Here is a 23,670-nt window from a genome sequence, read left to right on the forward strand (position 1 = left end):
TTTTGGGGTTCTTTTTTCTCCTGATGTTTATAATTTTATTTTTTCTACTTGGGTGGGGGTTGTAGCATGGGATGTGGTACCTCCTATTAGTATTTGAGAGCTCACCCAAAGTGAGTCTTCCAGACCAACCGCTCCAAAAAGTGGTAATGCAAACTTACTTCTCGAAGTCTGTAGTTTTTTTCAGTTCTTTTTGGGTCTTGGGAGTACTGCTGAGTCTAAATAGTTTTTGTTTTTAATATTTATTTCATTTTTGAAAAATTGTGTTAAGATTAAGGCTAACTAATTGCTATGGGGTCACTTCTGACTCATGGTGAGCTGCCTGTGTCAGGAATGTAACTGTTTGGCAGGGTTTGCATGGGCTGTGACCTTTCTTAAGGAAATCACAGGCTTGGTTTGTTTTTTTTTCCTGAGGTGCCACTGGGTGGATTCAAACCACCGATTTTTTTAATAAACCATTTTATTGGGGGCTCTTACAATTCTTATAACAATCAGTTGTGTTAACCACATTTGGAAATATGTTGCCATCGTTTCCAAAACATTTCCTTTCTACTTGAGCCCTTGGTATCGGCTCATCTTTTTCCCCCTCCCCCCTCACCCTCTCCCCCCCGTGAATCCTTGATAATTTATAAATTATTTTTATTTTCATATTTTGCACCATCCTTTCTCCCGTCACCCACGTTTCTGTTGTTCATTCCCCATTCCCCAGGTGGTGGGAGTGGTGGTGGTGGTATGTAAATCATTGTTATTGGTTCTCCCTTTCTCCCCCTTCTCCCTCCACCTTCCCCCTACCGTCATGATATCGCTACTCTCATTATTGATCCTGAGGGGTTTATCTGTTCTGGATTCTGTGTCGAGACTCGTATCTGTACCAGTGTACATGCTCTCTGGTCTAGCCAGATTTGTAAGGTCCAACTGAGATCAAGATAGTGGCGAAAGTTGGGGGAGCATTAAAGAACTAGAGGAATGTTGTGTATCTCATCGGTGCTTTACTGCACCCAGGCTACCTTGTCCCTTCCTTGTGACCCTTCTGTGAGGGATGTCCATTTGTCTACAGATTGGCTTTGGGTCTCCATTCCTATACCCCCTCATTCGCATGGAAATAGTTCTTTGTTTTGGGTCTTCTGATGCCTGATACCTGATCTCATCAACACCTTGTGATCATACGAGTTGGTGTGCTTCTTCCATGTGGGCTTTCTTGCTTCCCTGCTAGATGGCCACTTGTTTAACTTGAAGTCTTTAAGACCCCAGACGCTATATCTTATAATAGCCAGGCACCATCAGCTTTCTTCACATTAGCTTATGCACCCATTTTGTCTAAAGCAATCGTGTCAGAAAGGTAAGCATCACAGAATGCCAGGTTATTAAAGTTTTCTTGCGTTTAAGGAGGACTTGAATAGAGCCCCAATGTCTGTCTACTACCTTAATACTTAACCTAAAATATATGTACACAGCACTATATCTCTATCATTATATATTAATCTATTTACATATCTACATGCCTATGTTTATAACTCTATAAATGTCTTTTGCCTCCTAGTTCCTCCCTCTATTTACTTTTACTTTCCTCCTGTCCCACGATCATGTTCAACCTATATTTGGCTCTCTGTACTTCCTCTGGGCTACATTGCAATTGATAAAACACTACCAGGCATTCTATGCCCTTCTCACCATCGATCTTAGATCTCTTGCTGTTCCCTTGTCCCTGGGTTTGTTGGCTCCCTACTCCTGTCCCCCCACCTCCTCTCCCCTGTCCCCTGGAACCATCAGTCTTGTTATTTTTGCCTCGGGATTGTTTATCCTGCCTATCTTATATAGATAGACATTTTTTTAAAGCAGCCTATGAATAATTCCAGGTCTGTCTGCTAACCTTTATGAATGTTTTCTGATCAGGTCTGATGCAGTACCAAACCCTGAACCCCGAGTCTGAAGTCTATTTTAAGAATTCCTCGGGGACTTTGTTGTTTTGCCCCCCTTGCTGCTCTTTTTATTTCCTAACTAAATCATCAGTGGTTCAAACCCCGCAGGGCGCTCCATAAAAATGTACAACCTCAGAAACCCGATGGAGCAGTTCTCCTCTGTCATGGAGGGTCAGTATGAGTTAGCTCTGACTCTGTGGCCATGGTTTTGGGGTTTGCTCAGATGAAGAGACCCTGCTGACTGCTTAGTTATGAGAGGTTCTAACCCACCATCCAGTCCACAGGAGAAAGATGAAGTTATCTGTTCAATAAAGAGATACAGCCTCGGAAACCCTAAGAAGCAATTCTACCCAGTCCTGTAGGGTCGCTATGAGTTGTTTACTCAACAGTGGGTTTGGTTTTACTTCAGACTAGCTGCATAATCATGATGGTTGACGTCTAATTCTAGTTCTCAGTTAAAGCAAGATCAATGCATTTTTTTCCAGACAGTGGTTTGATTGAGAGAGAGCTGGGAGGCGCACTTAGTTAAAGAGAACTGATGATTCTAATAATAAATTATAATTAGATATGCTTTTTTTTTTTTTTTACATTTTATTAGGGACTCCAACAACTCTTACCACAATCCATACATATACATACATCAATTGTACAAAGCACACCCATACACTCCCTGTCCCAATCACTCTCAAGGCATTTGCTCTTCACCTAAGCCCCTTGCATCAGGTCCTCCTTTTTTTTCCTCCCCTCCCTCCCTTTTCCCCCCTCCCTCATATGCCCTTGGTAATTTATACCTCGTTATTTTGTCATATCTTGCCCTATTCGGGGTCTCCCTTCCTCCCTTCTCTGCTGTCCCTCTCCCAGGGAAGAGGTCACATGTGGCTCCTTGTAATCAGTTCCCCCTTTCCAACCCACTCACCCTCCACTCTCCCAGCATCGTCCCTCACGCCCTTGGTCCTGGAGGTATCATCCACCCTGGATTCCCTGTATCTCCAACCCTCCTATGTACCCGTGTACAGCCTCTGTCCTATCCAACCCTGCAAGGTAGAATTCGGATCATGGTAGTTGGGGGGAGGAAGCATCCAGGATCTGGGGGAAAGCTGTGTTCTTCATCGATACTACCTCACACCCTAATTAACCCATCTCCTCTCCTAAGCCCCTCTGTGAGGGGATCTCCATTGGCTGACACTTGGGCCTTGGGTCTCCACTCTGCACTTCCCCCTTCATTTAATATAATATATATATACACATACACTCTGTCTAGTTTTCGTGCATGTTAGTGACTCCACAGGTCTGTCTGAATAGGACAGGCTGGATGAACTATCTGGAGGAAAAACAACGGGACCGACAGTTCCGGGGGGACTTGGGGTGGGGGGTAGGGGGGGGTAAGGAAGTGGTGTTAACAAACCCAGGGACAAGGGAAAAACATGGGACCCCAAAGGGTAGAGAAGGGGGAGTGGCAGGCCTGGTGGGAAATGATCAAGGGTAAGGTTGCTTAGAGAAGAGGTACACTCTAGCCCAGGTGGCAATGAAGCATGGTAGTAGGGCAGGAGGAAGGTCAAGGGAGATGGAGGAAAGAGCTAGAAGTCAAAGGGCATTCATGGAGGTCTAGACAACGACATGTACATGCAAATATATATAGGAGGTTGGGGAAATAGATCTTTGTGTCTATATTTATAGGTCAAGTATTAAGGTGGCAGAAGGACCTTGGGCCTCTACTCAAACACTCCCTCTATGCATGAATACCTTCTTTTATTAAATTGGAACTCTATGATGCTCACTCTCCCGACACAACAGCTGGAGCCAACATGGGCGAACAAGTAAATGTGGTGAAGAAAGCTGATGGTGCCCGGCTATCAAAAGAGATAGTGACTGGGGTCTTAAAGGCTTGAAGATAAACAAGCGGCCATCTAGCTCAGAAGCAACAAAGTCCACATGGAAGAACACACCAGCCTGTGTGATCGAGTGGTCCCAAAGGGATCAGTTACCAGGCATCAAAGAACAAAAAATCATATCATTGACTGCACACCTCCATGATAGGATCGCTGAAGACAAATGGGTGCATAAGCGAATGTGGTGAAGAAAGCTGATGGTGCCCGGCTATCAAAAGAGATAGTGTCTGGGGTCTTAAAGGCTTGAAGGTGAACAAGCGGCCATCTAGCTCAGAAGCAAATAAGCCCACATGGAAGAAGCACACCGGCCAGTGCGATCACGAGGTGCCCAAGGGACCAGATATAAGGCATCATGCAAAAAAAAAAAAAAAGATATAAGTGTGTGTATTTATGTGTATTTATGTGTATATGTATATATGTATGTGTATATAGATATGCTTTTATAAATTTCTTCTCTAAATGCATCAAAAAGATAACCTTAATGTCTATGCTTCACTTTCCCAATATATTAGATAGATAATGTCCTCTCACTCATCTGTCTGCTCACTGGAAAGTTACAAAAAACTAAAGATGTCATTGCAATATTTAAAAGTCAGACATTACTCTCTACGGCCAGATTTGATTTTCTTTTCTTATTGGGAAACAAATTTTAATGACATGCACTTTATTTTTCTTTAAGTAAACTCGGCCTTTTCTTAACTCGGGATCGAGATTATCTTATATTTAAAGGTTTATTTGCAAAGAAATATTAATTTGAAGAATTTCATGCCCTTTGGAAGCTTCCAAAGAGGCTTAAAAAAAGGAATCTGGTACTGATAATGTATTGATAGTGGTGATAAGAATTACAGTTAATATTTACTAACCATATCATGTTTATGTGCCACACACTGTGATAATTGCTTTGCATATATTTATTCATTTAAAACTATTTATTGAGTGCTTCACATGTACCAGAAACTATTCTGGGCACTTGGGATAAGTTAGTAAACAAAACAAACTCAGTTTCCTGTTCTCATAGTCTTTTTATTTACTGTGGGCAGGCAGATAATAACCATTAAGCATCATAAATATAGCATATAGACTGTCAACAGTCTATATACCTTAGGGAAAATAAAGTAAGGTCAGGGGAGCCAGGAATGCTAGGGTGGGATTGGACAAGAAGATGGGTTGTATTACTAAAGGAAGTGTTCAGAGTTAATCTACTGGAGAAGGCCATATTGGAATAAACCATCCAGTTATCTGAGAGTGTCCAAACAAATGGAAGAGTTTGGGCTAGGCCCTAAAGCTGGAAAACGTCTGGCATATTCAGGAAATATTAAGAGGTCAATATGGTTCAAAGTGACGTAGAGAATGGTAGAGGCCAGCAGAGGTAATGAAAGTGTTACTACACCAACACTAAGAAGTAAGTAACACAATTCCCATTTTACAGATGAGAAAACTAAGAGGTCGGGTAAACAAGAACGTAACAGTACACAAAAAATCAAGGACTTGGAGTTGCTGGAGTCTTAAGCCCTTTGATTTAGTTACATGCTGAAGGTTCCCAAATGATTTAGCTGCTGATTCTTTGTGACCCTCTGCAAAATATCAGTTGAAAATACAGCAATTCTGGAGTGGATAATTCATTTAACAATAGCTCTAATCCAACCTGACCATATTTACAGTGCTTATAATTTCATCAGTGTTTCTTTAATTAGACATGACTTCTTTTTCTTGGAATTGTAATAAGCATTCCTGTAAAGATGTTTTAATAGAAGGCCCTGTTGTGTTAGGATAAACTCAAATTTTGGTTCAATTCTTCCACCTTTTTCTTTATGAGCCTTTTTGTGTGCAAGGATTTTTTATAATCATAATGACATAGCATATTTTCTTCAATTCTTATGTACAGAAAGCTATTTTAGATCACAACATGATCTTGACATCTGTACACTGCCTAACCTGTGGTGATGGAGAGGGTTACACACTGGGCTGTTTACGGCAAGGTCAGCACTTTGCAACCACCAGCTACTACTCCTTGGGAGAAAGATGTGGCCTTTCTACTGCCAGAAACATTTAGTTTCAGAAACCTGCAGGGGCAAGTCCATTCTGCCTTATAGGGAGGGTCACAATGAGTCAAAATTGACATGGCGGCAGGGAGCTTGGAGCGTGAGCTAAGCTATGTAAGCGCTACTCATATTTAGAAGGACTCAAGTAATGATAGTTACAAATTATCTGACTCATTAAACATGTTGGAAATGAATCGCTCTCATAATAATATAATTTATGTAGAAAAACATTTTAACAAAGAAAAATATGTAAGTAATAGATAAAAACAAAACCAAATAATCCTGCTACCACTGAGCTGATTCTGGCTCCTAGTGACTATGCAGGGCAAAGTAGAATTAACTGCCTCGTAGGGTTTTCAGGAGCACACAGCCTCTTATTTTTCCTGCCGAGCAGCTGGTGGTTGGAACCCAGTGGAGCCTGGCTTAGCAGTTGTGCTCCTTGCCCTGCACTATCATGGCTCCTAAGTACTAGGATTCTAAGGAAAAGTGTTTGCAACTAGTTCATTGATCCCATGAGTTCATCCATAGATCGCTCCACTTCATGTGACTCTAGGTTTTTTGAAAGACACGGTGGATCATTATTTACACATACTAGATTGCCTGTTAAAACTGCAATGCTGGAAATCACCAGGACTGCCCTGGTTTCTGGGGGCTCTTGAAAGTTTTCTGCCGTTGACAGGGTTTATGTAACTTAACACTTTCTTTCATTTGCTGTTAGTGCAAAATATTTGAGTTTTACTTCTATAATGGGTTTCTGCCTTACCCAGGTCTGGCTTTTGTAGGTGAAACTGTATAGGTTCTAAGATAAACTGATAAAATAGGAATTCCATTTTCACCTGCTTCTTTGTCTTCAAACAGTTGATTCAAAATTATTTGTTTTTATTAGCTGTTGCTTTTTCAGCATTGACTTTCTACAGGTGGATTCTTTAAAGGACAGCATTTTTCTATATTTATTGTTGCTTATATACCTATTTATTAGTCTGACAGTTAATAAAATATGAGGAATTATTTTCTTGGCACTTCTTAGTAGTCTCCCAACACAAGCAGTGAATTCATAAATCATAATTATGTGGGGATGATGGTGTTAATGGCTTGGTGCTAATATGTGTGTGTCACATGGAGGCATTGTTGGTCTTTCAGAAGTAGACAGTGTTAAGAAACCCTTCTTATTACACGTACATGATACACGGAGTAAATGATTGTTCTCTTTTTACCTTATTGTAAAGAACCTCTGTTCTTTGTCTAAGGCATATAACAATAATTGACAACAAGATTTAAAAGTTTGGAAACATTGAAATATTTAGTATTTTTCTTTATGGGTTTTCAATTGTATCCGCCTTTGTAGTCATACAATGACATTTTGTTCTTTAAAACAATAAAACATGGTTCTTGAATAATAAAAGTTTGGAATAAAAACGTTGCTATAAAGTTTCATTGTTGTCATTTTTAATTTAAGTGTGGATAAAGTTGGAGGAGGGGCCAATATCTCCTTCAGATTTAGCATACACACAACTTACTCTCCTTGTAATCTAAAGTAGCTCTCAATACTGATTAAACAACCTCACAAATAATCCCAAATTATATACTGTTGTGGTTACTGTTACTATCTGTTGCTATATACTGTTGTGTGTTGTTACTGTTACTATCTGTTGCTGATAGCTCTCGAACTACTTTTGCCATTGTTACATTTATATAAGAAGGGTGTTTGAATATGAGTATCATCGTGTTGCTTATTTAAGAGGCATTGGTATTTGTATTTAAAACATAGGGCGATTTTGATCCTTCTAGTACTAACAATCTGTGCTGGTTAGACAGCAAAATGTATTATTTTAATCTAGTTACGAGTAGTATATTTATATTTAAGGTATGAGAGTTATACAGATATGTAGTCTTAAGTATTTAAATGCTTTAACATGATGTGTCCATCAATATAGCTCTTGGCCTGTTCTTATGTATAAGTTTAAAATATTGTATATCTATTTCCTTGTCAGGCAGCTGCCATGGGCTAAACCTGAAGATAATAACTTGACTCATGTCTCCCTCTTGCAAGTTACAATTGTCATGAAATGACAGCTTTGAAGGGCCTAACCTGACATCAAAGGATTCAGATGATCTCGTTAGGTCAATTAATGTTAATTTTCATCTTCCATTAAATTCTTTTCATGTTTTCCTCTTTTTCTCTTTCTAGCCAAGCCCTATACCAAGTCCTGTTTTGGGGCGAAAGCCAAATGCTAGTCAGTCACTGCTCGTATGGTGCAAAGAAGTTACAAAAAACTACCGGGGAGTAAAAATCACCAATTTTACTACGTCATGGAGAAATGGTTTATCGTTTTGTGCAATATTGCACCACTTTAGACCAGATTTAATGTAAGTAAAACATTTGGCAGTCCCTATGACTATTTTAAAGGTTTTTAAAATAGCAGAAACCCATTTATTAGCGCATGTCCTGAATTGATTGTATTTGTTTATTCCCTTTTCATTAGAAATAAAGCCCCCTTTTGCATTTTGAGAGAAGAAATGTATTCCAGGCAGAAAAGTGTATTTTCGTAGAGACTTAAGAACAATCATTTCTCTTTAAAAAATAAAATGTTTTTCTCCTTAATCTCATACAAAGAACCAACTTCAAAATATTATGAAAATTGTGTTAGTTTTAAAATGAGATGAGACAAATAAGCCGGTATGTTTACAACAAAGAATTACCTCATGGTAAATTTTGGGTAAGAGGGCTTGTCTCTGATCCCCTGCCTAACTTTTCTTTGAGATGGGAACTTTCAGACAATGTCATTTTCAGGCAATGTGATTGCTGTATCTATCTGTGTATCTATCTATCTATCTATCTATCTATCTATCTATCTATCTATCTATCCTGTCGCCTCCGTTTTCCTCACTATTAGTTTTGTTGATTGTGTTGCTATGGAATTGCTAGTTACTCTTTGATATTATTGATTGAATTTGGTATTGAATTTTATATTATTGAATATAAAAAATACATTTTTATATGCAGCTTGTTTTAAAAACAGCTGTTTTGTCAAATACCATCTGTATCCACTGTGGCATTTTTCTCTTTCAGTGACTACAAGTCTCTGAATCCTCAAGATATTAAAGAGAACAACAAAAAGGTAAGAATTGCTACGGGAGGATTATATCTATATAGTTTAATTCTATTTGGGCTACTCTGCAGGTTTTTATTAATTTGGTGAATTTAGGTGATTTGTGAGGTTGTAGCTGCGGTTCACGGAAAGGATTCTTTTTCCTGCACTTCAATCAGGATTCTCGGTTATCCTCATTGGTTGTGAATTTTTTAAGGCTACCGCAAATGCAAGCCAGCCGTCAGACTACAATATGGGTATGGGCTCGATTAGTGGGTAAGTATTTGTTAAAGCAGGTTGCTTTTCTCCCTAGATTTGCCTTTTAAAAAGTGCTCTCCAAACTGTCATGCCACGTACAAGTACTCTTACATGAGTTTTAGAACAGTTTGATGGGAGAAGACACAGGGAACCTCGTGGGTGTACAAAAAAATAATGCTTCGGAGTTTTAGGTTCCTAGAAACAGAAAGACTGAATATTGATTCTTTACATTTTCAGATAGATGATATATTTTTCCCACATAACTAACTAATATGTTGTGATCAGAGCTTCCTGACCGTCTGGGGGATATTGATCCTTTCAATCTTCTGGGCAGCCACGTAAACCTCAGTTACTGGAGCCCCCTGGGCCAACTGAGTGTGGGTGCAAGCTGACTTCCCTGTTTACCCTAATGCCTGCCATGCAGTACTATAAATTTCTGTGTGCCAAAACAAGAAAAAGAAGAAAAGCACCGAATTCTGCGCATAGTAGGTACTAAATTGATGGGTTCTTTTGTTTTGGTTGGGTTTTTGCACTAATTGCATCTTTGACCTGTCGAGGGAGTGAAATGTCATACAGCAGAAGTTTTTAACCTGGGCTCTGTGCATAGAATGCAAGGGGTCCTGAAACACGGGGAATTTTTTTTTTACTATTTTCACTTTCAATTTTCAATGTAGGCAACAAACTACTGCTATATCAGTGATGCCTAATAGTTTTTAACCTTTAAAATCACAAATGTTTTCATACCTTCTCTGAAAATATCTCTAAATGCATTTTTAGCTTCTAATATCTTCTATATTATTTGATTTAATATATTCATTAAATGTATATGCATTACTTTTTACCAAATGTGATTTTACTACTACTCTGATGGTTTATTTTTCAACATTTTTGGTTTCATTTACAGTCCTGTGTATTTTTTTACACTTACTTATAACATTTTCTAAGAAGGGGGAGGAAGACCAGGGACTTCCATAAGTTTCAGCACATTGCTAAAAGGGCCCACGGGGTAAAGGAGGTAATAATCTCTGGCCTAGTTTTTGGTCTAATCAAAATTAGATTATTGAAAGTGCCATTGACAAAAACTATAAATAAAGAACTGTAGAAGTTCAGTTAACAGACAGATATTTACATGAAAAAATACTTCCCTGCTCTCGGAAAACTCAAAATGTATATTGCCATCTAAAAATTCTTATTTTACTTTTCTTTGGTTGAGGGTGTGTGTGTGTGTGTGTGTGTGTGTGTGTGTGTGTGTGTGTGTGTGTGTGTGTGTGTGACTACATGGTGTTAGCCCCAAAGTAACACATTTAAAATTTTTCTTTTTAAATGAAAATATTCCCCAGAGAAAGGCAATCTTTAAAGCTAAGACTTAAAAAGTCTTCTCTTGTGCATAGCGATCAACTTCATAATGACCTGCTACAAAGTAGGTCATTGTCCTGACTTATTTCTTGTACGGTTTTCGAACCTGCATCTGTCAAAGTCAAAATACCTTATTTTTCATCAATTAACTTAAATTACCTTTTTAGATGTACATTTTTACATGAACATTCTTGCATTTGAATACTATATTAAACTAATTCAAAGGAGGATATAAGCATTTTATAAAGAAACCATCAATATTTTCCAGAGTGGCCCTTTCGATTTTCTGCTCAAAGTTTTTGAGAAGGAAACACTGTTGATTTTACCTTTATATTTCTAAAGAATGTACGGAATCGCCTTCGAGCTTTAATGATGCTCATTTATATTGCTTTTTCAGGAACTCTAATGATGAGCATGATCTCAGATTTACATTTTACTACACCAAAAAGAATGTGCCATTACATTTTTTTTTCTCAATTAAATCTTCCCGGCCAGATGATTATAGTTCTCTGAGAGGATTTTGATTTAGATGCTCTTACTCACTGCACTATTCAATAAGTGATTGCTTCTGTAGTCATTCCTTTTCATCACCTGGCAGCTTCTTGCCTGGTGTCTGCATTGAGCATCTCCTTGACTCCCTGCAGATTTCTTTCCGGCTTCACTCGGCTTTTCCTGATGCCCTCTGTGCCAAGAGACAATGCCCGTGTCTCAAGTTCCAGGCAGACACCTAACATAGGCACAGGAACTCCTCTTTCTCAATTAGAATAACATCTAGGAACCAGTAAGACAATGTTCTTTGAAAGACATTTGTTTCCCTTTGAGCACAAGCTACTAAAAAAGACAGTAAGTGATTGACCATAACAGAAGAGGTTAACCTCCGGGGAAATTTCTTGACTTGGTGTTCAAGAAACTCGGTTTGTTTTTAAATGTTTTTTAGTGCAATTAGTGTGCATACAATGAATTGCTGCATGAAGCACAACACCAGCAGGAGTTCCCCCACAAGGAAGTTAATCATTTTCCCGGGTCTGTAAAAGTTATGAATAGAAAAGGTATTTACCTGTGACATCTGATCTTAACCAGTATGTCCGTGTTTTAGATCATTGGGAAATGTTTCGAATACTGCCTGTGGTGCTTTTCCTGATGGTCTGCAATTGTTGATGTCTGTCAGTCTAGTTGGCAGGACGCACGAGGAGGGAAATGACTTTAATTTTCCTAAAACATGTAAAACAACAAACAAGCCTCCACATGCACACCCACGGAGCCATGCTCTCTAGTCACTGTGTGAAAGTACCTGGAGCATGGAGCCGAGTGCTGGGAAAATTGAAGAGGTTTTAATATCGCAGTTTATTTTTCATTTTCTTTCTTACTTGTTCCACAGCAGTTATTAAACTACAGGAAAAATAGGAGACAAAGATTAAATTCAAAGGTAGAAATGCACTTTAACATGTTGGTGCAAAAGACGAATTCCTTCTGAATTGCAACATGATTTCCTAACATTTAAGTAAAGCTCTTGAGTTGTGATCCCACATAGAAGTGGCTAAAGGAATAGATATTTTACACCCCAAAGTAAGAATATTTTAAGAGGAGCCTTCCTTGCTCCAAGAGTAGAGCTAAACATTTAGCCATACTTTTAATGCTTCTAAGATACACAATGCTGTTTTCAAGGGTTAGTTCAGGATAGTAATAATTAATTGTAAATTGAGAAACAGCTTTGATTCTTCAAAACTAGAAAAACCTGATGTGCCACAGTCATTTAAAGGCTAACAAAAAAAAAGGCTAACAAAAATAATACAATGCAGCCTCACATTCTCAACTGGGTTGTAGTTTTCAAACAATTTAGTCTTTCTAAAATGGATAAAGTGAAAATAAAGTCACTCTCCTCATTATGAAAATCGACTTTAAATGTGCATTTAAAATATGTTTCTGTGTGTCTAGGTTTAAATAGAATTTACTTGTCATTTCTGTCAGGTAATCTGGGAGCCAGTTCCTTTGGGTTGTCTAGCTGTACTTTTTGTTCTGAATTCACTGCAATTATATGGCTGTGAAAAAAGAGCCAGAAATGATAGCGTTGGCGATCGATCTGTCTAATGTTTCTTCGTTCCTTATTGTGAGCAACTACTCTAGCATAGTTTTGTGTGTTTTAACTCATGTTTTTGCCAAATTTCTTTACTAGAAAAGAGGCTTTCAAATGCCTCTATCTCCCTTTTATAAATTTCTGACTTTGGAATTTCGTTCTTGTCATATGTCATGATGTCGGTACATAACATATATATACATGTATAAATCCTCTAAGAGCAACTAACAAGCCAAGTCTGATTGTAAAATATATATACATGCAAAGCATGTCCTCTAAGAGCAACAAGCAACCCAAGTCTGATTGTAAAGTATATATTCATGCGTAGCATATCGTCTAAGGACAACAAAAAGCCAAGTCTGATTGTAAAATGCCATCAGTATGAGTATGCAAAAATGTTGCTGGAGGGAAAAAATGAAAAAAATGTTTCACATTTTAAAAATGCGTTGATGGTGTGGACTATTCAACATGCTTTTTGTTTTTCTTTTCTTTGAAGGCATACGATGGATTTGCCAGCATAGGAATTTCCCGGTTGTTGGAACCTTCTGATATGGTTTTACTAGCCATTCCTGACAAACTGACTGTTATGACTTACCTCTATCAAATAAGGGCACATTTCAGCGGCCAAGAACTAAATGTCGTTCAGATAGAGGAAAACAGCAGTAAAAGCACATACAAAGTTGGAAATTATGAAACAGATACAAACAGTTCTGTTGATCAGGAAAAATTCTACGCAGAGCTTAGTGATCTGAAACGGGAGCCTGAACAGCAGCCTACCCGCGGAGCAGTAGACTTCTTATCTCAGGATGATTCCGTATTTGTAAATGATAGTGGGGTTGGAGAGTCAGAAAGTGAGCATCAGACTCCCGACGATCACCTTAGTCCAAGCACAGCCTCCCCTTACTGTCGCAGGACTAAAAGTGACACGGAACCACAAAAGTCCCAGCAGAACTCTGGGAGGACTTCAGGATCTACTGACCATGGAATGTGTTCCAATACAGATTCAAACCAAGCACAGCTTTCGTTAGGCCAGAAGAAACTATTGAAAACAGAGATTTTAGACTTAAGTGACTTATATGTTAGTGATATGAAGAAGGATGTGTCTTCACCCTTAATATGTGAGGAGGCAGATGAACAAAAGCTTCAGACAGGAGAAGTTAATAGTAACCTGGAGCAAGAAAGATTGGAGAATTCCAGACCCTCAGAATGCAGATCAGATGCTGAATCCCCTATTAAAAAGACAAGTTTATCTCCTACTAAACTCGGGTACTCATACAACAGAGATGCAGACCTTGCGAAGAAAAAGCGTACTTCCCTGAGGCAGACAGAGTCCGATCCAGATGCTGACAGAACCACTATAAATGATGCAGATCATCCCACAAAATCAGTCCAGGTAAGTGAATTAGGATGATGAATGAATGTTAAATAATTAGTTATTCGGTGTTTTTGTTTGCTTTTTTATTCATAAAACACTTTAAGATGTTAAGATGTACTTAGGAGCTCATTTTAGATGTTATGGTGACTTAAAGGTGAAATATATTTTCTCACCAGAGAAAAACCTGGAGTATATCCATTTTCTACTTAAAATTTATGGGGTCATTTTTAAAACTATAAATAAATCCCACTTTTAAGAATGAGACCGTCACCTTTTCAAATAAAAATATTACTTCTGTACCTATAAAAGGCTATTTTAATATGAGTAAATCAGAGACATTTCAATATTCTACTTAATAAGAATATCCTTCTGAATTTGTATAAGGTCAATTTATATATTTCTCATTTTAAAGCATTTTCCTCATATACCTTACTTGCATTGAATTTGTATTTTCAGTCCATTGCTACTTGTGATTTAAAAATTCCCATAGCATTCAGATTTCTTCCCATGAAACAGGTATTTACTGTATTTAATGAACAGTTTGGTAACAGCAATTATAAGACATACCACAAAGAACGGAAAAACTAGGAAGTTTCACAATATTCTTATCACTTAGAATTTTTACTTTATACCTATGGAATGAGCTGTTTTAGCCTCAATTGTTTTTTTATCATGCAACACTCTTATGTAAACAGAAACATTTTGGGCAAAATACACTGATTATAGCCTTCTTGACACACACACACACACACACACACACACACACACACACACACACACACACACACACACACACACACACACACCCCAAGCTGCTTTTTTAATCACAAAATAACGAACAGGATCAAATCTAGCAAGTGTGCCATTCTACCAGAACACTGGCCTAGAGCCTTCAAAATCATCAGTGTCTTGGAAAACAAAAACATTTTTAAGATTCAGGTGAACTGTCTTTAGTGAGATAAAAGCCTCATCCTTCCCCCCCTCCCCATTCCCACGGCCATCTAGTCAAGTCAGACTCACAGTTACGCCATCTACATGCAATATGTGACCCATCACAAGGTTGGCCATATAGCCCGCCCCCCAGGGGGATGAACAACAGAAATTTGAGTGAAGGAAGACAACGGACAGTGCAAAACATGAAATAACAACAAGAATCTACAATCAAGGATTCACTAGGCTAGGAGGGGGGCGGGGGAGTGGAGCCGATACCAAGGGCTCAAGCAGAAAGAAAACGCCTTGGAAAGGCTGATGGCAACATATGTACAAATGTCCTGGACACAATTTATTGATGGTTTGTCATAAGATTTATAAGAGCCCCCTCTCCCTGGAATATGATTAATTAAAAATAATAATAAAAGAAAAATGTACTATGTTAACTTTGGATTTTTAAAAATTATTTTATTCGGGGCTTCTCCAGCCCATATCACTAGCATCCATCCATTCATTATGTCCAGAACATCTGCACACAAGTTGCCATCACTGCCCTCAAAACACTTTCCTTCCACCTGAACCCCTGATAGCAGCCTCCCACTCCCCCTCTTCCCCTCATGAAACCTTGATCATCTGTAAATCCCATCCCCCATGTCTTACACCAACCACAGTGTCCCCTCACCCCCCTCTGCTGTCAATCCCCCTAGGAAAGGGCTATATGCAGATTCTGGTGATCGGTGCCCCTTTTCTCCCCCCACCTTCCCCTTCCCCTTCTTGTATCTCTATTCTCTTATTGGTCCTGGGGGGGGTTATCTGTTCTGGATTCCCTGTGTTTCCAGCTCTTATCTGTACTTCGTGTACATGCTCTGGTCTAGCCAAATTTGTAAAGTAGAATTGGAGAGCTGATAGTGGCAAAGGGGGTGGAGGGGAAGGAAGCGTTAAAGAATTAGAGAAAAGTTGTATGTGTCAGTGGTGCTATTCTACACCCTGGCTGACTCATCTCTTCCTTGTGGCCCTTCTGTAAGGGAATGTCCAGTTGTCTACAGTTGTCTTCACTCCGTGCTACCACCACCACCCCCGCACTCCCTATTCACCTTGATATGATTTTTTGTTCTGGGTCTTGGATGTCTGATACCTGACCCAATTGACACATCTTGATCACACAGGCTGGTGTGCTTCTTCTTTGTGGGCTTGGTTGCTTCTGAGCTAGATGGCTGTTTGTTTATCCTCAGGCCTTTAAGTCCCAGACGCTTTATCTTCTGATAGCCTGGCACCATCAGCTTTCTTCACCACATTTGCTTATGTACCCATTTTGTCTTCAGCGATCGTGCCGGGAAGGTGAGCATCACGGGATGCTAGATTATTAGAACTAAGTGACCTTGCATTGAGGGAGGAGTTGAGATGAGACCCAGTGTCCGTCTGCTTCCTGAAACTTTCATATGTAGCCTCTGACTCTCCAGTATCACTTGCTTATTTTTCCTTGGCGTCCTTGTTTCTGTTGCCCTTTGGGAGCCTTGGTGGTGTAGTGGATCATTTGTTGGGTTGCTAGGCACAAGGTCAGCAGTCTGGAATGACCCACCACTCCCCAGTAGAGCGATGAGGGTTTTTACTCTTGTAAAGATTTTTAGTTCTACTCTGCCCTGTAGGGTTGCTATGAGTCATAATCGACTTGAGTGGTAGTGAGTTTGAGGTATTGTTTGTATGATTATTTTATTGTCCTCTGAGCGTGGTGTTTTAGCCGCTGTTCTCCAAGCATCATGTGGGGCCTCTGAGGCTCTCTTAAGACCCTGTCAGTGAGACCACAAAGTTTAAACTACTGTTATAGTAATACTAGGGCATTGCTTACCTTTTTTACTCTCATTTTCTCACAAATGTCCAGTAGCATTTTCTGGAGTCTATATGATTCGCCACTATCTCAACAGATTCAATGTAAAAGTGCAGGTATGAGGATCCAGTCGCTTTCTACTAAGCCAAATATGAGAAGAGAGCTAAAAAAAAAGTAATGCTTTTTAAAAAACTATTAAAATACATTAACTTGTAAAGAATTTACTATTTTAACAGTTTATTCTAAAGGAAAAAATAAATAATTTCTATTATATTTCTTAGTTTTAATCACCAAAGTAACAAGCACCAATAGATACAGCACACATAAGCAAAGGCTTTTTGGGGTCCCCAGTGATTGTTAAGTCTGTAGGTTCACCAAGAGTCAGCATAGACTCGATGGCACTGAGTGAATGACAGGAGAATCTGAGAACAAAAAGTTAGAGAATCTCTGAATCACTGCATTTCTTAAAGAAGGGTACCATGATCTTTGGGACTTCTTTTAAGCTAAATCACTCATGGATAAATTGTCACTTTCTTGACCTTACCAGAAGTTTCCAATTGAAGGTTTTGAGGCAGTAACCTGGAGTTGTATTCCTTTCTCAAATAATCCTCAAATGGTTGTTGAATGTGACATCAGTGATGGCAGTTATGCTTCCAGGGACATGCGTCACACGTCCACATACACAGAACAACTCTGCCTGGGCTGCCACCTGGATGACAGATTGTCAAATGCCATCCATTTTAAATTTTCAAAAGGGTTAAAATAAATTTATCATAGAATCAGCGATATAGAGGTGCTATCAGAGTAAACCCTTATTCTACTGGTAAAAGAATCTCAAATGAAAAGATCCTAGAATTTCTCTCTCTCTGCAAGCTTTCAGAGCAGCATAGTGACCATACCATCTCAGTTGCCATCAGGTAGATTCCAACCCATAGGCCCCGTGTGTGTGTGTGTGTGTGTGTGTGTGTGTGTGTGTGTGTGTGTGTGTGTGTCAGAGTAAAACTGCTCCGCGGGATTTTCAGTGATTGATTTTCTTTTGGAAATAGATTGCCCTATCTTTCTTCACTGAAGTCTTAACAGTTGCAAAATGCTGTGAAACTGCAGTTCTAATATCCAATACAGATTTTCTTTTCTCCCGTGTAAACCAGCTTCCTAAAGCAAATATGTTTAGTTAAAATTATAAATTGGTTAGTATTTTAAAATTTTAAATAATCTAATCAAGGAAGCAGTATACCTCTTAAAAACCAAAGGATAGTCATCATATTTATAAACTGGTTGTAGATGGCTGAATGATCATGTGGTTTTGTCAGTAATTCGCATGGTGACTTAGTAAGTAGCCATTTTACCATTTTGCATCTTATGTACCAACCGTGCGTATTAAGCAAATAATAATGCTAAGTGGTAGTTTATGTCTAAAAACTATCCTGCTGTGATTCTATTAGAATGACTTAAGTGATGTGCAGTTATATCTTTTAGATAACAGAAGTAACCTCTGTTTATTCATGGGACATTGGTTTACTGGTCAGAATTTAGTTTAAGGTAAACTTAAATGTTTTGGGCAGTAGATTGGTCAAAGTAATGTCTCACGCCAAGCACAGTGGTATGGGTGCTTACACTGAAGACATACACATACACACACACACACACACACACACACACACGTGCGCTGCCATCGAGCTCATTCCAACTCATGGCGACCCTACTGGGAAGTGGAGAATTGCTCCTTAGAGTTTCAAAGACTATAAATCTTTACAGGAGCAAAAGGCTCCATCTTTCTCTTCCGAGTGATTGGGGCTTTCAAATCAATGACCTGTGGTTAGTCTCCCAGCGCCTAACCCACTACACTAACCTAAGGAAACCAGGGGTTTCCTCTGCTAGCTGCTATAGTTCTTCAATTCTAAGGTACACATTTTTCCATAAGTTCTTATTTTGTACACTGTATTTCATCAATCTTGTTATACATCCTTTTTTTGTATCTCACCTCTCTTAAATCAAGATGCTACTTTGTACTTTGTCAGCGTTTAATTGGCACTGTTTATGCTTTCTTAGTAGTTCATATAATGATGGTGAGTCTTAAAATTGATGGCATGAGATTAATGCCTTACATGTATCTTATACTTTATAATTACACGAGGTAAGAAGATGAATCCTATTTTACATAGGGGAAACCCAGGGTTCACAGAGTTGCCCAAGTCACATAAGGTTTGAAGTTAGTTCAAGTTCAAAATCAACATGTCTGAATCCAAAATCTGTGTTCCTAAATGCTATGCTAACCACATCGCTCTTTTTAAACACATAATCACAGTAAAATATAATTAGAACTTAGATTTAAAGCTGTTAGCTTTACTAATGAGCAATTTGACAATATACATTACATTCCTTAAAAAAGTTTGTCTCATTAAGTTCTACTTCAAGGAATATTTCCTGAGGAAATAATCAGAATTTTATACATATTTACATATAAGAATATTCATAAAAGCATTATTTATGCTAGTGGGAATATATGAACAATCTAAATGTTAACCAAAATAGGACAGGGTAAATAATGTCAAATGCATCGAAGGCAGTGGTGGTGCGACTGAGTGGTTTTAAACTCTGGGTGGCCCCATGTCGGCAGAGTAAGTTGCTTCGTAGGGTTTTCAAAACTGTGCCCTTTCATAAGTCGATCTCTGGACCTGCACACAGGGTTCCCACTGCCAACCTTTAGACCAGTGGGTAAGCATATACTCGTTTGGTCCACCTGGGGCTCCCCCAATACTGGATCTCAAAATCTGATTCATAGCCACCCGTTTGTGTTTCCAAGACTCTGACTTTATGGGAGTAGAAAGCCCAGTCTGCCTCCCAAGGAGCTGCTGGTGGTTTCAGACTCCAGACCATGCAGATCACAGCACAAGGTGTAACCACTACCCAGATAGCTAATTTAAAAATCATGCCTTAAAAGAAAAAATTAAGGACATAAGAAAATGTTCATAATATTAAGTTGTAGTAGAAACAACGTAAACCAGGATTTGACAGTGTATACTCTGGGGGGCATGTTATTAATTATTTTTACTTGTATGCTATATTTGGAGCTTTCTAAATGAATATGAATTACATTTATACACAGAAAAAATTAATTCTGTTTATGTGCTCTTAAGACCCAGCACAATTTTTTCATGTTTGTGAAACTGTGGTTGGATCATTAAATCCTGTGGAATCACAGAATTTAGTGCTTGTGGGGATGTTACAGTTGATCTCTAATTCCTCTAATTTTAAAGATAAGGAAATAAAGGGATTCAAAAAATAATAACAATTGAGCATTTATCCAGTGCTTCCTCTGGGCCAGTGTGATGTGTGCTACTCTGTTGCCTAATCGTTCTGAGATTGGGTCTGTGGTTATCCCCACTCCTAAGTGTAGAAAACCCAGCCTTAGAGAAACTGAGTAAATGGCCCACCATTAAATGATGAAGCTGGGATTTGAACCCAGATCTGTCTGACTCCAAAGTTTTAAAACCCTGTGTAGTATGAGAGGCACTTTCTAAGTGACCAGCTCGGTTGTTAACATTGCAGTTTATTAGTAGAAGAGGGATTAGCAGTGTAGTGTCTTGACCAAAAGCAATGTAGTGTTACTTAATTACTTTTTTTGAGAAAATGTTGTGATTTTAACCAGTCAGTTGCAATGACCACTTCCATTATGTTTGATCAGCATGAACTAAGAATCTAAGCATTTCAATTGTTTCTACGAAGTTCAAACTTTGGGTTTAAACCTTGAGATTTTGGGTGACACGAGCGTCTGGAATTAGTTTGTGTGACAGTTGCATAGCTTTGTGAATATACAGGCACTAAAACCACAGCATTGTACACTTTAAAAATATTTCCTTGTCAAATATTATAGAAATAGATTTTTTTTTTTGCTTCAGCTGTTGTTTATTGACATACAGGTAGGCTCTATAGCAACAGGCCTGGAGGTGGCTGCCGCAGGGGTTGGGGGACAATGGAAGGCAGTGGAGTGTTTTTGTCTGCACAAGTGTTTGACAGCTGAGGAGAGCGCAGGAACTCGTGTCCAAGAAATAGATTTTAAAATAGTTACAGTAAGATATAAAGATCAGAAACAGACCCCCAAACGATCCATTAAGGGTACACTTTGAACTAGAGTTTCACATTATGCCAAACGAAGTGAGTGATAGGTGTCCTGTTTACTGACCTTCTTCTTGACCGAGAGTGATCACTTGGCTTGGTGCCAAAGCTATGCAAAGAAAAATAGGAAAAGAAATTAAATATAGTAACAGTCACCTATAGTCAGAAGTTGGTTACTTTAGAAGAAAATAATTTGTAGTAACTAGAGCTACTTAAAAATTGATTTCTATTGGTAGATGATACCTGTTATCCTCCAAAGATTTGTGGTAAAATTGCTGATTAATCCAGGAAAATTCTCTTCCAGTTTTGATAGGATGGTTTTGGGGATAATGAGTACACCATGGAAGAAAACAGGTTTATGGTTTTTTACAAGCTATGAAAATTTGAATTTTCTATAAATATTGATTTAGAAATTCTAAAGAATTACTATTCCAGATATTTAGCATCAATACCCAAATTTTGGAAGACACATCATGTCAACGCTATAAACCCAAACTACGTAAATCAAATTGCAACTCATAGTGGCCCAATAGGAGAGAGTCAAACCACCGGATAGAGTTTCCAAAGCTGTATCAATTGTTAGGGCAGCAGACTCCCTCATCTTTCTCCCATGGGGTGACTGGGAGATTCGTACCACTTACCTTTCTTTTAGCAATTGAGCACTTAGCTACTACCCCACTAGAGATCCTGTTACCAATCTTATAAGACTGCCAAAAAAGAGGATTCCCTGGGTGGAAGTAGTTAATATGAATCAAAGGTTGGAGGTTCAAGTCCAGTCAGAAACAAGCGCCTCAGCAGAAAGAGCTCGTGACCTACTTCAAAAACTAGCCCAAACTCGATAGACCATGGTTCTACACGGACATGCATCATTGTTGCCACGATTTGGAATCCATTTGGCAGCAACTTGCAATAAAACTGGAAACTTATAAAAATGTCTTTGGTGGATTGCATTATATTTATGAAGAATATATGTAATGTACAGGTGGACCCTCACACCTTAGGAAAATGTGTTCTCATGACACTAATTTTACTCCTGTGCACCTCTGTTGTTTTGAAAGATTGTCTAACCAGTAATTCATTTATAAATGTAGAGTATATCTGTTTTTCTTCTTCTAATTTTTTTGTATCTTTGGTTTTAAGCAAAGAATGTTATCCAGACAAGAAGAACTTAAAGAAAGAGCAAGAATTCTCCTCGAACAAGCAAGAAGAGATGCCGCTGTAAAGGCAGGGAATAAACAGAATACCAGCGGAGCCACATCACCCGGCAGCAACAGGCAGCTAAGCGATGTGAGGAATATTGGTTGAAAAAAACTTAGGTTCTTATTGTAATCATAGGGTGAGGGAAGTGATTTGTTTATGTTTTGGCTAAATTTCTCCCCCCCCCCGACAGATTTTGTACATTAGTACTTGCTAGTCTTCTTGAACGGTTGAATTCTTCATTGGAAGAACATGTGATAATTTATACAAAGCAGTGTTAGCTATAAGGAAAAGTAAAATCCTGGGTTATCATTTCCACATACACACAAATCATCTGACATCTGATCATTTACATTTTGAAATTGCACTAGTACTCTATTTAAAATTATCTTTTTTTTGTCGACAGAAGTTAATTTTGTTGGAAACATTAGAATATAATAGTGATGACTAAACCCAGCCCTCTACTGTGATACCAACTCATCGTCGTCCTATAGAACGGAGTAGAACTGCCCCATAGGGCATCATTAGCAGCTGAATGCTTTAAACACTGCATGACCAAACTCAAAATCTCATAGCTATTAAGTCGGTTCAGACTTACAGTGACCCTATAGGGTAGAACTGCCCTTGTGGGTTTCTGAGACTCTGATTATAGGAGTAGAAAGCCTCATCTTTCTCCCACAGATCAGCTGATGGTTTCGAACTGCTTACCTTTCGGCTAGCAGTCCACATAACCACTTTGCCACCAGGGCTCCTTTATAATAATGACACCTATCATTTATTGAGTACCTTCTGTATATGGACATTTTACATTTTTGTTTTGCTGAACCCCAGATTACTTTCCATAGGAGTATACTGAGACTGATAGATCAAGGTAATTTGTTGAAGAACATAGTAAGTGGGTCAAAATCAGGATTTGAACACAAGCCTTATGAGACCCCAGAGTCTCTGCTCTTTCCTATCATATACTGCCATCCCTATATTGAGCCACATTTCATCCAGGTTTTTTGTGTAGTGCTTCAGAGACATTAATTCGCATATCTACTCTAGCTCCAGTAGATCTACTCTGAAGCCTCTGTTTTGAGATTAGACCCTCTTTTTTACCCCCAAGTTGAAGATACCCTTACAAGACGAAGATACAAGTATATTACTGAGAGAGCTTATCTGCAGCCCTCCCAGATTACAGAGACATGTAGAAACACATCAAAACCCTGTATGGAACTCTAGTAAACATCCCTGTGTACTCTCTTGCAAAGTAAGAATAGATATTATTGTAAATATTAGGAGAATGGATTTTTAAAATCATTTTATTAGGGGTTCATACAACTCATTACAATCCATACATACATTAATTGTGTAAAGCATATTTGTACTTCCATTGCCCTCATCATTCTCAAAATATTTGCTCTCCCTTAAGCCCTTGGTATCAGCTCCTCCTTCCCTCCCCTTTCCCGCTTCCCTCCCCCCACCATGAACTCTTGATAATTTATAAATTATTATTATTTTGTCATGTCTTACACTGTCCAACATCTCCCTTCACCCACTTTTCTGTTGTCCGTCCCCCAGGGAGGGGATTATATAGAGATATTTATAATCGGTTCCCTCT

At 38.7% G+C, this 23,670-nt stretch overlaps 1 protein-coding gene across 3 annotated transcripts in view; it reads left to right on the forward strand.

Moving 5' to 3' along the window:
- The window catches only part of EHBP1 (EH domain binding protein 1), a 345,289-nt gene that overhangs the window by 230,236 nt on the left and 91,383 nt on the right, over positions 1-23,670 (forward strand). For all 3 annotated transcript variants that reach the window (XM_075535992.1, XM_075535993.1, XM_075535990.1), the window contains exons 11-14: positions 8,036-8,214; positions 8,918-8,966; positions 13,121-14,017; positions 22,011-22,157. In XM_075535992.1, the coding sequence (XP_075392107.1) occupies positions 8,036-8,214; positions 8,918-8,966; positions 13,121-14,017; positions 22,011-22,157 (1,272 nt within the window). The remainder of the gene's footprint in view (positions 1-8,035; positions 8,215-8,917; positions 8,967-13,120; positions 14,018-22,010; positions 22,158-23,670) is intronic.

This window comes from Tenrec ecaudatus, chromosome 17, assembly GCF_050624435.1.
Source record: "Tenrec ecaudatus isolate mTenEca1 chromosome 17, mTenEca1.hap1, whole genome shotgun sequence".
Classification (NCBI taxonomy): domain Eukaryota; kingdom Metazoa; phylum Chordata; class Mammalia; order Afrosoricida; family Tenrecidae; genus Tenrec; species Tenrec ecaudatus.